This window comes from Aotus nancymaae, unplaced genomic scaffold (genome assembly GCF_030222135.1).
Source record: "Aotus nancymaae isolate 86718 unplaced genomic scaffold, 86718_ANA_hifiasm-v0.15.2.pri h1tg000115l, whole genome shotgun sequence".
NCBI lineage: Eukaryota > Metazoa > Chordata > Mammalia > Primates > Aotidae > Aotus > Aotus nancymaae.
The window spans coordinates 9284566-9298517 of NW_026988530.1; the positions used below are offsets into that span (position 1 = coordinate 9284566).

Genomic DNA, 13952 nt, shown 5'->3' on the forward strand with positions numbered 1-13952 from the left:
TAACACACATAAAGTGCTTAATGTCTAGCGTATAAGTGCTCAAAATATTTAATGTCTTAAATATTACTTACATATCAGTGTATTCTAATATATATTTTTTAAAAATTCTTTTTGAGACAGGTTGTAGTTCTGTTGTCCAGGCTGGAATGCAGTGGGCAACAGAACTACAGATCACAGCTCACTGCAACTGCTCCCTCCCAGGCTCAAGCCATCCTCCCATCTCAGTCTCCCAAGTAGCTGGGACTACAGGCACATGTCACCATGGCCCAGTTAATTTTTGTTCTTTTTGTAGAAACAGTGTCTCACTATATTGCCCAGTCTGGTCTTGAACTCCTGAGCTCAAGTGATCTGCCCACCCTGGCCTCCCAAAGTGCTAGGATTACAAGCATGAACCATCACGCTTGGCCTATATATGTATTATTAACATAATTTATATGATTATAGCTATATTCTATTTGATAGGAAATGACTAGAAACCATTTATATGTAGATATACTAGATTACTGTCTCATGATTTCTCCTTTAGTGCACAGACATAGGTACATAATAAATATTTGTTGAGTTTAACTGAATTTTAATTTCACAGATTTTTAAAACGATCTATATCAAATCAATTAACATAAGTTATTCATAAAAATGGGATCACCTGAAATTGGAATTGTTTTACTTTTCTGGTTTAGTGTGACCTTTGTTAAATAAATGTTAATCTCTTCAGTAAATAAGATATTCAGCAAAACTAGGTTTTTTTTTGTTTTATGTGCTCATGGAGGAGAAGGAGGTATCATATATCCTTCTGGCTTAACAGAACACACATGTGACCAAATACTCTTCAGAAAACAGAGATGTTGATTTAACTATTACTACCAGGAGAAGGCATTAGTAAGCAAGAAAGCCAACTAAACTTTAGAGGTCAAAGGTTACTTGTATAGGTCATAGCAACAACCTCTGAAATGTGGGCGTCTTACAAGACTCCTTTGTTATAAATAATGTTTACAAGGACACTTTTATGATATAGTGTACTATTGTTTTTCTGGCAGCCACTAGAGAAGAAACAATTACTTCATTTGGTCTTGCTGATGTTTCTTTCTCCCCATACCGGGAGTTGGAACATACCATCTCAAGGCTGAAGTACTGGAATTTATCTAGCTAGCAATGAAAGAGAAAATATTCAAGCTAAAATGTGCAAAACTTACAATATGAAAAGAAACAAGGACAGATTGTGGTTACTCACAAATAGAGCATTTGTTTAATGTATACTATGTTTAATGTATACATAGACCCTACTTGTTGCTATTTAAGCACCACTTAGATTTCAGTCTTCATGAAAACCTTTATCTGTTGTTCCTCAGATTTATTTTCTACTATACATCATTTGTTCAGTACTTAGTCTCACTCTGTCATCCAGGCTGGAGCGCAGTGGTGCAGTCTCAGCTCACTGCAACCTCCACCTCTGGAGCTCAATCAGTCCTCCCACCTCAGCCTCCTGAGTAGTTGTGATACATTTTTGTAAAGGCTATAACTTTGGAACAATTCATGAGCTTTACTTTAACATATGAACTATTATTTCCAGTATCACTATAGTGCTCCTTACCATTTTAATACCTAAATCCTCTCAAAGCCATCAGCCATGGTTGATAGGGCATAGTTTTCAGTCTTGTGCACTCTGCCAACTTATTCCTGGATATGGCTTGAAAAACCATGGATAAGTTCTGATTCATTAGGAATATAGGTGCTGTCCAATAGAATGCTCTGTGATGATGACAGTGCTCTGTATCTGTGTTGTTCAATATTGCAGCCACTAGCCACATGCAGTTAATAAGCACTTGAAATGTTGGAATGACTGAAAAGCTTTATACGTATATATATAGCTCTCTCAAATTTTAATTCAAATATGTATATGTGGGTAGTGGCTACTCTACTGGACAACACAATATGGAGGTTTCGGGATCTTGGATTCTATATGCCCCATCTCTCAATTCACATGAGCATTAACACAGAAAAAGAAAGACTTCTCCGACAGTGAAAGAAATGATTCTGTTTGGGGACAAGATGGAGATCATAAGCCGCCTGTTTTCTTCCAAGAAAAAGAAAAGTAAAAAACTGCATTTGTTGAGAAGACAGCACAAATTCACATAGTTGCTCTAAATTGCCTGTGAGTCAGAGTTGGCTCTTAAATTTGTCTGCTGGTGAAGAGGTTTGCAAACTTGAGCGCACATCAGAATCACCTAGAGGGCATTGCTGAGTCTCACTGCCACAGTCTCAGTTGCAGTAATTTTGAGGTGGAGCCTTTGCGTATTTAATAAGTTCCGGGTGATGCTGATACTGCTGGTATGAGACTTTGAGAACTGCTCTAGGGGTTTTCTTAATGGTAAAAATGACCCCCTCAGATCATGTATTATTATTTTTTTGCCTATTGGAGTGTCTGGACCACTGTTACTGTAGGAAGATTCTCTCAACAAAGCTCAGTTCTCTTGGAACTGCCTTTTCCTTCCCCACAAAGTAAGGGAAAAAAAGCTTAAATCCAGTTAACTCTGAGTCTGTCTCTGTTACCCAGGCTGGACCCGGCTCACTGCAACCTCTGCCTTCTGGGTTCAAGCGATTCTCCTGCCTTAGCCTCCTGATAAGTTGAGACCACAGGTGTAGTCTCAGCTACTCGGGAGGCTGAGTTGGGAGGATTTCTTGGGCCTGGGAGGTCAAGGCTCACAACAAGTGAGCCATTGTTGTGTCACTGTACTCCAGCCTGACAGACAAAGCAAGACCCTGTCTCAAAAACATACACACATAGATATATACATAAATAATATTGGGAGGGAGTTAGCATGAGAAGAATTTATTGAATGAATTTTTAAAATTTTTCTTATGTTTAAAATAGAGATGAGATCTCATTATGTTGCGAGGGCTGACCTCTAATTCCTGTGCTCAAGCAGTCTTCCTCTCAGCCTCCTAAAGTCCTGGGATTTCAGGCATGAACCACAACAGCTGCCCTTTTTTTTTTCCAACTTGGTTTTAGTACAGTTTATTTGACAACATAATTATTACTAAAAAATGGGAAAATGTATTATGATTAATGGGTAGGTTTTTTATTTCAAAAATGTAACATCTTTTCTAATTTTTTCTCTTTCAATCTAAGCTTATTGCAGAAGAATTCTGTCTGAAAACATTTTCAAAGTTTGGATCACAGCCTATACCAGGTAAATCTGATATGAAGCGTTTCATCTGTTTGTGGTAATCAAACCTAATTACACTGGAAATATATGTAGATATAGTAAGTTGGGATGATTCTAGGATAAATTTAATCCAGTGGAAATGCAGCTTAGAATTACTAAATGATTTATGGCAATATATATTTCTTACAAATTAATAACATTTCTTGTCTTTTATTTAAATGAAATTTGGCCTGAAATCTTATGTCTTATCAAATGCATAGCTGATGTTTTGAGAATGTTGTTATAGAATTATAAAATGTCCAATTTTGGTATAAATCTTTATATCTTTATTATCTTTTTCTTTGAGATGACATTTCGTTCTTGTTCCCCCAGCTGGAGTGCAGTGGAGCAATCTTGGCTCACTACAATCTCTGCCTCCGGGGTTCAAGCGATTCTCCTGTCTCAGCCTCCTGAGTAATTGGGATTATAGGCATCTACCACCATGCCCAGCTAATTTTTTGTATTTTTAGTAGAGACGGGGTTTCACCATGTTGGTGAGGCTTGTCTTGAACTACTGACCTCAGGTGATCCACCTGCCTTGGCCTCCCAAAGTGCTAGGATTATAGGCATGAGCCACCGTGCCCGGCCATAAAATATTATCTTTGAGAAATATTTCATATTCTGAATTTTTTCAAGTAAATGAATGTGAAGTAAAGCACTTTATTAAAGATAGGTTTTCTTTTAAACAATGTGACCAGTGGCATTAGAATCGTAAGATTGTGGATATGGTTACATACCATGTGTATGTATTTACATGTATCTATGTGAGAGGGTAATTATTTTTTTTCCTGAATGGAATGATTTCAGAATGGATTTCTAAAATCAGTGGAAGTTATTTAATATGTGAAGGGTATATTGTTTCTCAAACATAATTATTTGTATGTTCTCCATTTTGAGTTTGGATAAATTAATGAAAATAGATGCCATGTCATAAAAATGAGCCCATTTAGCTAGAAGTGGTATGGCAGTGTGTTTGTTCTCAGGAAGGCAGACTGCACTTAGCCCTTCTTCAAGACCTGTAGACATCTTCTCATTGTGCAGAAACCACCAGTCCCTGAGAAGTCACTCAAACAGAATTCACAGGAAACTGAGGTACACAGCAGAATCAGCATGATTTCTCTGCGCAGTGGGCGGTCAAACTTCGTAGGAATCGTATCTTAATCAAAAGGCTCTTTGTCACAAAAGCCAGAAATACCCAGTATCGGCATGTTCTTTCCACATGGGTAAACCCATGTAGGAATTAGAAAGTAATTTGCTGTAAGAGCATTTGGTGGAATGAAATGCTTAATAGGGGTAGTATTGCTGATAAATACTTTGTGGTCTCCAGTCCCCTACATTAACTTCATGCCATAGGTAGCCTTGTCATTGATCCTGAAAAATGCTCAAAAATCAGATAAGTAATTCTTCCTCTTCTCTGGAAAGTAGATGGGACTTTTCTTATCTGTTTCTTAGAAATCTTTATTTTTTTATGCTTTTGTACCTCTATCCCCTTTTCTGGCATACGCTGTATTTCTTTGATTTTATTGTTTAGCCAGGTTGCAGTATTGTGACTGTGTGTGTATGTGTGTATATATGTATCTGTAAGTTCTAATTTGATCGTACAGTTGAACTGTCAAAGGGAAATATTTTTTTCCTTGCGATTCCTGATTTCTGGGTCAAGATGCGGTTGGAGTATGTGTTTGGGAAACCTTTCCCTGTCACATCATATATCCCATATTGTCAACAAAAATTACTTCTGAATCTCTAAAATGCCAACTTAATGGCTTATATTGTTTTTATTTTTAAAAGAGTTTACTAAATCATATGAAATATATATATTCATTATAAAAATGTTTTAAAGAAATAAAAATTTCCCCAATTTTAACACACACAGTTGTATTTGATTATTTTTTGTGATGATTTATGCATAATGACTACAAATTGAGAATGTTGTTAGAAGTTTTGTTTCTTTTAATTTATACTATTATATGATGAACATTTTCTAATACAATCACATTTTTTTGAAGAACTGAGTTTAGTCGTATTTCATTTTGAACTACCTGTTATATATTTTTTTCCCTTTTCCTCTCCTAAAAAGGAAGAACACTTCTGGAAGAGATTGATTTAAGTTAATTTAGCACATTATAAAATCCTGAGCTAGACAGTGGTCTGGAAGTGGAAGTAAGCAAGCTGCTGCTCAGGCTTTGGGGAAGTTTGAGCAGAGGGGTATCTTAGCACATACAGAAAATAAGAGATAGAGAGAGGGTTTCGCTAAGGGTTTATGTAACTCTACTCTGACTTCTTTTAATATCTTCCAAAGATGTGAATAAATAGTGGAATTTTCTTTTTATTACTTTAGGGTTTTTCTCTTGAACTTATCCCTTCTAAGACTGAACCTCACCTAGGCTTCAGTAAGGGTTAAATACGTAACACTGCAGGGTTTATTCTTGTGCATGGGGTTTCTCTGATTATTTCTTTAATATCAGGTCATAAACAGTATTCTAAATTTAGATTGCTCTTCAGAAAGTTTAACCAATTTATATTTCTGCCAACAGTCTATAAGGTATCCATTTTATGGAACCCTTAGTGATAATGATTGTTTTAAGATATTTCTCCTTTGACAGGTCTGTAGTATAGATATCATTCAGACATTATATGAAGGAAAAAAGTTGCTTATATTGATGTAATTAATGCTTAACGGTTTCTCTTGATTATCTTTTGATTTTGAAAGTTTCTAAAATAAATTTTTTAAAATTTATTTTTAACAGCTCTATCAATATATAACTCACATACCATACAGTTTATGCATTTGAAGTCTACAGCTAAATGTTTTTTTAGTATATTCATGATTACATTTTTTTTAGTATATTCATGATAATTTTTTTTCAGTATATTCGCCAATACATGCAACAATTACCCACACTCCATTTTAGGGATTTTTTTAATATGAAAAACTTTAGCATGTTAGAGGAATTTGGCTTTTAGCTTCTGTCAAAAAGTGACTTTAGTGTAAAATAGTTAAGGCATTAATAAATACTAAGGGATGAATAAGATATTTGATGGAAAGTTTCAAATACTATCAATGATTATAAAAATTAAAAAGTGCTATTTTGAAGAATTCTGAAAGTAAAGAGTTAATATAAAGAACTGCAGACAAAATTCTTTGTATCTTTTCATGTAGCTAAAAGACCAGCTTCAGGACAAAACTCCATTTCTGTTATGCCTGCTCAGAAAATTACAAAGCCTGCTGCTAAATATGGAATACCTTTAACATACAAGAAATATGGAGATAAAAAATTACATGAAAAGAAACCACTGCAAAAACATAAACAGGTATGATCATGTTACAGACTGTGTATTAATCACAAATTCAATTCAGCCTTATTTCATTACAGCTCAATTCTGTTACCTTGATATTATAGAATTGCTTTTATTAAATTACCAAGGAATGTCCTTCTGTGCTTTACCAATCCTCTAAAACTGAGAAGCCTTACAGGAGTCATAAAAAATCATTAAGTTAATATATTAAGTAATATAATTAGTGCAATAAAAAGCGAGTGACATTATAAATGAAATAACTTTTGAACAACCTAAGCAAAGCCATTTGTTTTTGTACATAAATGAAATAAATACGTATGATGTTCTTGATAAAAATCTAGAAATATTTGGTATTTGGGAATTCACAATCATATAAATAGAATCATGGAGCTGGAAGGAGTGTGGTCATGTAATCTGTCATATTTCATATGAAAAATGAAGGCCTACAGCATTTAAGCGACCTGCCCAAGAACATAGTGATAGTTGCAGGAATTTGACATTTTCCTTATGTCAGTAGCTACATGCTTTGGTATACAGAGCTTGTTTTATTTTGGATCACATACACATACATATACATATACATATACATATACGCTGGTTTAGGTACATATGTATACATACTGCTGTAAGAAAAACTTTATATAGCAGGAATGATCAGTCATTTTGTTTAAAATCTATCATAGGCTGGGCATGGTGGTTTACACCTGTAATCCCAGAACTTTGGGAGGGTGAGGTGGGTGGATCACCTGAGGTCAGGAGTTCCAGACCAGCCTGGCCAACATGGTGAAACCCATCTCTACTAAAAATGCAAAAATTAACTGGGTGTGGTGGCACACACCTGTGGTCCCAGCTACTCAGGAGGCTGAGGCAGGAAAATCACTTGAACCTGGGAGGTGAAGGTTGCAGTGTGTCAAAGATCGCACCACTGCACTGCAGCCTGGGCGACAGTGAGACTCTGTCTCAAAAAAAAAAAAAAGTTGCAAAATTGTAATAAACAACAAAATGAGAGGACTAGAGATCATAAAATTTTTTTTAAAACCATACAGTAATAGCTGATACATACTAGGAAACAGCTGCTATTCCTAGTGCTGAGGCAGAGTACCCAAAGAGGACACAATTTTTTTTTTTTTAATATGAGAGGCTTAAGGAAAACTTTTATTTTCTTCTTCACACTTTTCTGTTATTTTCCAATTTTTTTTTTATTGTATTTTAGGTTTTAGGGTACATGTGAAGAACATGTAAGATTGTTGCATAGGTACACACGTGGCAGTGTGATTTGCTGCCTTCCTCCCCTTCACCTGTATCTGGCATTTCTCCCCATGATATCTTTCCCCAACTCCCCACCCCCCACTGTCCCCTCCCCTATTTCCCCCCAACAGACCCTAGTGTGTAGTGCTCCCCTCCCTGTGTCCATGTTTCTCATTGTTCAACACCCGCCTATGAGTGAGAACATGTGGTGTTTGATTTTCTGTTCTTGTGTCAGCTCGCTGAGAATGATGGTTTCCGGTTCATCCATGTCCCTACAAAGCACATGAACTCATTGATTTTTCTGGCTGCATAGTATTCCATGGTGTATATGTGCCACATTTTCCCTGTCCAGTCTATCATCGATGGGCATTTAGGTTGGTTCCAGGTCTTTGCTATTGTAAACTGTGCTGCAATGAACATTCATGTGCATGTGTCCTTATAGTAGAACGATTTATAATCCTTTATATATATACCCAGTAATGGAATTGCTGGGTCAAATGGAATTTCTATTTCTAGGTCCTTGAGGAATCGCCACACTGTCTTCCACAATGGTTGAACTAATTTACACTCCCACCAACAGTGTAAAAGTGTTCCTATTTCTCCATATCCTCTCCAGCATCTGTTGTCTCCAGATTTTTTAATGATCGCCATTCTAACTGGCGTGAGATAGTATCTCAATGTAGTTTTGATTTGCATTTCTCTAATGACCAGTGATGATGAGCACTTTTTCATATGTTTGTTAGCCTCCTCTATGTCTTCTTTTGTAAAGTGTCTGTTCATATCCTTTGCTCACTTTTGAATGGGCTTATTTGTTTTTTTCTTTTACATCTGCTTTAGTTTGTGGTAAATTCTGGATATCAGCCCTTCGTCAGATGGGTAAACTGCAAAAATTTTTTCCCATTCTGTTGGTTGCCAATTCACTCTAATGACTGTTTCTTTTGCCATGCAGAAGCTGTGGAGTTTGATCAGGTCCCATTTGTCTATTTTGGCTTTTGTTGTCAACGCTTTTGGTGTTTTGGTCATGAAGTCCTTGCCTACGCCTATGTCCTGAATGGTTTTGCCTAGATTTTCTTCTAGGGTTTTTATGGTGTTAGATCTTATGTTTAAGTCTTTAATCCATCTGGAGTTAATTTTAGTGTAAGGTGTCAAGAAGGGGTCCGGTTTCTGCTTTCTGCACATGGCTAGCCAGTTTTCCCAACACCATTTATTAAACAGGGAATCCTTTCCCCATTGCTTGTTTTTATCAGGTTTGTCAAAGATCAGAAGGTTGTAGATATGCTGTGTTGCCTCCGAGGCCTCTGTTCTGTTCCATTGGTCTGTATCTCTGTTTTGGTACCAGTACCATGCTGTTTTGATTACTGTAGCCTTGTAGTATAGTTTGAAGTCCAGTAATGTGATGCCTCCCGCTTTGTTCTTTTTGCTTAGAATTGACTTGGCTATGCGGGCTCTCTTTTGGTTCCATATGAAGTTTAAGGTGGTTTTTTTGAGTTCTGTGAAGAAGGTTATTGGTAGCTTGATAGGGATAGTGTTGAATGTGTAAATTACTTTGGAGAGTATGGCCATGTTCATGATATTGATTATTCCTAACCATGAACATGGAATGTTTCTCCATTTGTTTGGAGGACACAATTTTTTAAAGAAACCTGAACCCCATCCTTAAGGCTGAGATTCAGACCTTACTGGGTAGGGTATGGCAATAGCTCACTTGATGGCAACACAGTCTGGGACTGGCAAAGAGGAAAGTGTCCACTGTGGAGCTGACGAAACTCCCTGAAAAACTGCCTGGAGTGTCAGTAGATTGTACTGGAAAGCCATTTGAGGAGTCATTGAACTCACTGGGAAGGCTGCTGGGGTGCCAGGGGAACTTGCCTGGTGCTGCTCTGGCTGGGATGCTGGCTGAGCATCAGCAGAACTCTGGGAAGCGGTCCTTGCAGATGCTGCTGAAACTCACAGGGAAGCTGCTAGGGGCACTGGCCAAACACTCCAGGAAGGTGCCTCTAGAGGTGAGTGCTGCTGTATGTCCCACCTGCTGTGGTAACAAGAAGAAAAGAAGCGTGCTAATCAGGAAGAGAAGCTTCTTCGCCGTGACCCTCTCAGTTTTACTGACATAGCTTAATTGTGATAGCAAGCAAAGAAGAAATGTTTACAACATCCAGCTCTAGCATCACAAGCTGGACAATGAAGAGTAGATTTGGAGCTGAGGGGCAATATGGTAACTGGCACTCTGGTTTTATCTTTCTTTTTTTTTTTAAATATAGAGATGGTGTTTCTCCATGTTGGCCAGGCTGGTCTCGAACTCCTGACCTCAGGTGATCTGCCGACCTCAGCCTCCCAAAGTGCTGGGATTACAGGTGTGAGCCACCATGCCTGGCCGATTTTATCTGTCTTTAAAAAAGTGTATTCGAACCTGAGTGGGCCAATTCCATCTTACCCTTTTATCTCTCTTTACTTCAGTCACCACAAGAAGCCCAGGACTACAGCTTTCCCTCATTGCCTAGACTTTCCCATCGCCAGAAGACTCTGGTCATACCCTGATCTGCCCTACCCTCTGCATAGTTTTCTATATGTTGGTCCAAAAGTAATAGGGGTTTTTGTCATTGAAAGTAAAACTGCAATTACTTTTGCACCAACCTGTAGTCTCTTCCAGAAAACTCTTACAGTACATTGTTGACAAAATCCACTGTATTTTAAACTTCTAAAGATGTCTTCACCTTTTTTGCTTGAAAACCTGGCTTGTCCCCAAATGCACTGTTCTGTAGCTCTCTTACATGCTGGCTGTTTTCTCGCTAATCCCTTAATGTTACTGGGTCTAGAGGTAGGATGAAGGAAATGTTTCCTTTGCTTTTCATTGCCAGACTCTCCCTGCTGCCTAACCCTGCCATTCTCCTCATCCCTCTACCTTGATGCTTCTGCTACCAGACTGTATCACTCTGTGTTAGGGTCATCTGTAGACGCTTATCTTCTGAAGAGTTTAACACCTGACTCACTGTCACTCCTCCCAACATTGTCATCGTTCTTTGCAGTTTTAGTATAAAAAAAGATTATACTTCCTATAGAACATGGCCTTTTGTTTTCATTTTCTTTCTTTCTCTTTCTTTTTTCTTTTTTTGAGAATGAGTCTTGCTCTGTTGCCCAGGCTAGAGTACAGTGCCGCAGTCATGGCTCACTGCTGCCTGCACTTCCTGAGCTCAAGCAATCATCCTTCCTTAGCCTCCAGAATAACTGAACCACAGGCAAATGTCACTACACCCAGCTGACTTTCTATTTTTTGTAGAGATGGGGTTGCACTATCTTACCAGGCTTGTCTTAAACTCCTGGGGTCCAGCAATGCTCTTGCCTTGGCCTCCCAAAGTTCTGGGATTATGGATGTGAGCCACCACGCCTGGCTTATTTTCTTGATCATTCCCTTTAAATCATCTTGTCTCCCACTTTAACTTAAAACTCTCACCTATTGCCATGCCATTAAAATTTTCATTATCAGTAATAACTCTTAGCCTCATTTATAATCATTCCACTCCCTGATCACTACTTCCTGTGTTTCTAGCTTATTCTTTTAGGAGTCTGCCTCCAAAACATCTATCCCATTTGGATCCATGGATCCTAATAGCTTCTTTTATTCTCTCTGTTTCCATTTTCCTTACCTGACTTAAATTCCATATTCATTTGTAATAATTTCCAAAGGCTCAACTCTCTTGCCCTTTCTTCCGTTATTACCAATAACCAATAACCAAAAAACTTTGTGAAATCCAACTCTCCACTTCCTTTGTGCCTCAACCTGGTCAGTGGAATATGGTTGAGGAAAGCATATGACTATTCTAACTAGTCTAACTTTCAGTATGTAAACAACAATGTCAAATTAGCACCTTCTGGTCACCCTATTATATTTCCTCAGTGTATTTATTCTACTTTCTAGGTGATTATTTTTTACCTTCTCCTTGCTTTTCACAAGGACCAATGCTTTCTTCCTACTTCACTGAGAAAATAGAAGCAGTTGGAAGAAAACTTTCCCACAATCACTTCTGCTAGTCAGTCATATCTATTGGCAAACATTTTGCCTTTCTTCCTTCTACTTTGGATGACCTGTTTCTGTCCCATCTAGAGTCAACTCAACTGTTGGCATACTATGATTCTTTTTTGCCTGCTATAGGACTTTGCACTCTCTCCTGCATCATTATACTTTTTTTTCTCTACTGAATCATTCATGTTAGCAAACAAATATCCTGTATCTTAAGTCTTTTTAAAAAGGAACTTTCCCTTATGTCCTTCCAATTACCTCTCTAAATTTCTGGTCCCTTTAACAACAAAACTTTCCCAAAAGATTGTCTATACTGTCTCCAGTTCATTTCATTTTGAACCCACTTCACTCTTGGCTTTCTTTGTCACAGCTGTTATGAAACAGCTATTGTGAAACGGCTCCTGACATCTATATTATTAAATCCACAGGTCATTTTTCTTCTTCCTTGGCCTGATTTTTGACTCACTTGATTGCCCCCTCCTTGAAATTTTTTCTTCATTTGAGTCCCTGGTATTACATTCTTCTAGTTTTCTTCCTACCTCATTGACTGCTTCTTCTCAGCCTCCTTTGCAAGTTCCTCCTCATCTCTAGGGCTTTTAAATGCTGAGGTGCTCAAGGTCTTGGTCCTCAGATACCTTCTCTTTTATATTCATACCAGCTTTCTAGTGGATAACATCTATAAGCTGACTCTCAAGTTTTTATCTCCACCTGGACTCCTTCCCTGAACTTCAGACTGATAGCTGTCTTAACATCTACAATTGTGTTTCTAATAGACATCTCAAAATTAACATATATAGACGTGAACTCTTGATTTTATTCTCTCTCCAAATTGATCTTACTTATTTCAATAAATGGCAACTCTGCCCTTCTATTTGTTCTCATCTTCCATACTGGAGTCATTATTGACTGTTCTTTCAACATCGTATCCTGTCAACTGACTTAAAAATACATTCACAGTGTGGCTACTTCTCATTATTTTTACCATCATACTAGTTCTAGCCACCCTAATTTTTCACCTGGGTTATAATACCAATCTCCTGACTAACTGCTTTCAGATTTACCCTCTTCAGTCTGCTTTCACGTGAGCAGCGCAAATACTCCTTTTATGATGAAAGTCAGATCGTTACACTGTCCTGCTTAAAACTTTTCAGTGGCTTTTCATCCTACTCACAGTAAAAGCCGGAGTCCTTACAGTGGTATGTGAAGCCTCGTTGCCTTTCCAAGCCTCCTTAGCTACTCTTCCTTTGCTAGTCCAGTACAGCCTTGCCAAACCTGATGCCCTTAAACATGGCAAGTACTTACCTGCAAAAACGAGTTTGTACTTGATGTTCTCTTTTCTTTGAGGTCTTAGGTTCAAAACTGGTTTTATGAATAGAGCCTTTTCTGATCAATTATATCAAGTAACAGCCATCCCTCCATGCCATCCCCACATTTCTAGTCTACTATATTCTGCTTTTTGTCCACAATGTTATCACTTTGTAACCTATTTTTGGCTAGTTTATCGTGAATTTCCTCCATTACAGTGCAGAAATTCATGAGGGCAGGGATTGTTATTGTTCATTAGTTCCTGGCAAGTAGTAGACACTCAGTAAGTATTTGCTGAATAAGTAAGTGAATGAGTCATGCCTTACACTTTATCAAGTTACTTACAAATGTTAACTCTTTTAAAAAGAATAACAACTAAATAATTTGGTGTAACTCTGTTTATAAAAACCGTTTTGTTATTGTGTTTAGCAAATTCATAACTATTAAAAAACAAAACCTCGAGAGAAATGAATGACACTCTTGAGCATACTGGAGCATATCTTTGTTTGATAAAGTCAACAGCAGGAAAAAACAAGTTTTTGTAATTATTTCTTTTACTTAGACAAGTAATCTGCTAAGATTTATAATTCCTTTAACTTCCTGTTCTAATGAAGAAACTCAAATCTGAGGACCTTAACGTTAGCCTTATTGACATAAAAATTTATAAAGTATCACTTATGCAGAAAACATGTAGTGGCAAAAAACTACCCTACCAAATGGCACACACATACCTTCCAGGATTTGACTTTGCATGCATTGCACCTGTCTCCCATTGTTACGAAATCCTAGGGTGTCACTTGCCAGCCAAAAACCTCTGTGGCCAGTGGCACCTTTGCCTGAGTTTTACTCAGGCCCACTGGGCCCACTTGGCCAGGCAGGCT

General features: G+C 37.6%; 1 protein-coding gene across 9 annotated transcripts in view; it reads left to right on the forward strand.

Annotated features, from left to right (window-relative positions):
• The window catches only part of NEK1 (NIMA related kinase 1), a 225860-nt gene that overhangs the window by 32496 nt on the left and 179412 nt on the right, over positions 1-13952 (forward strand). For all 9 annotated transcript variants that reach the window (XM_064371000.1, XM_064370999.1, XM_064371003.1 and 6 more), the window contains 2 exons: positions 3131-3191; positions 6367-6518. In XM_064371000.1, the coding sequence (XP_064227070.1) occupies positions 3131-3191; positions 6367-6518 (213 nt within the window). The remainder of the gene's footprint in view (positions 1-3130; positions 3192-6366; positions 6519-13952) is intronic.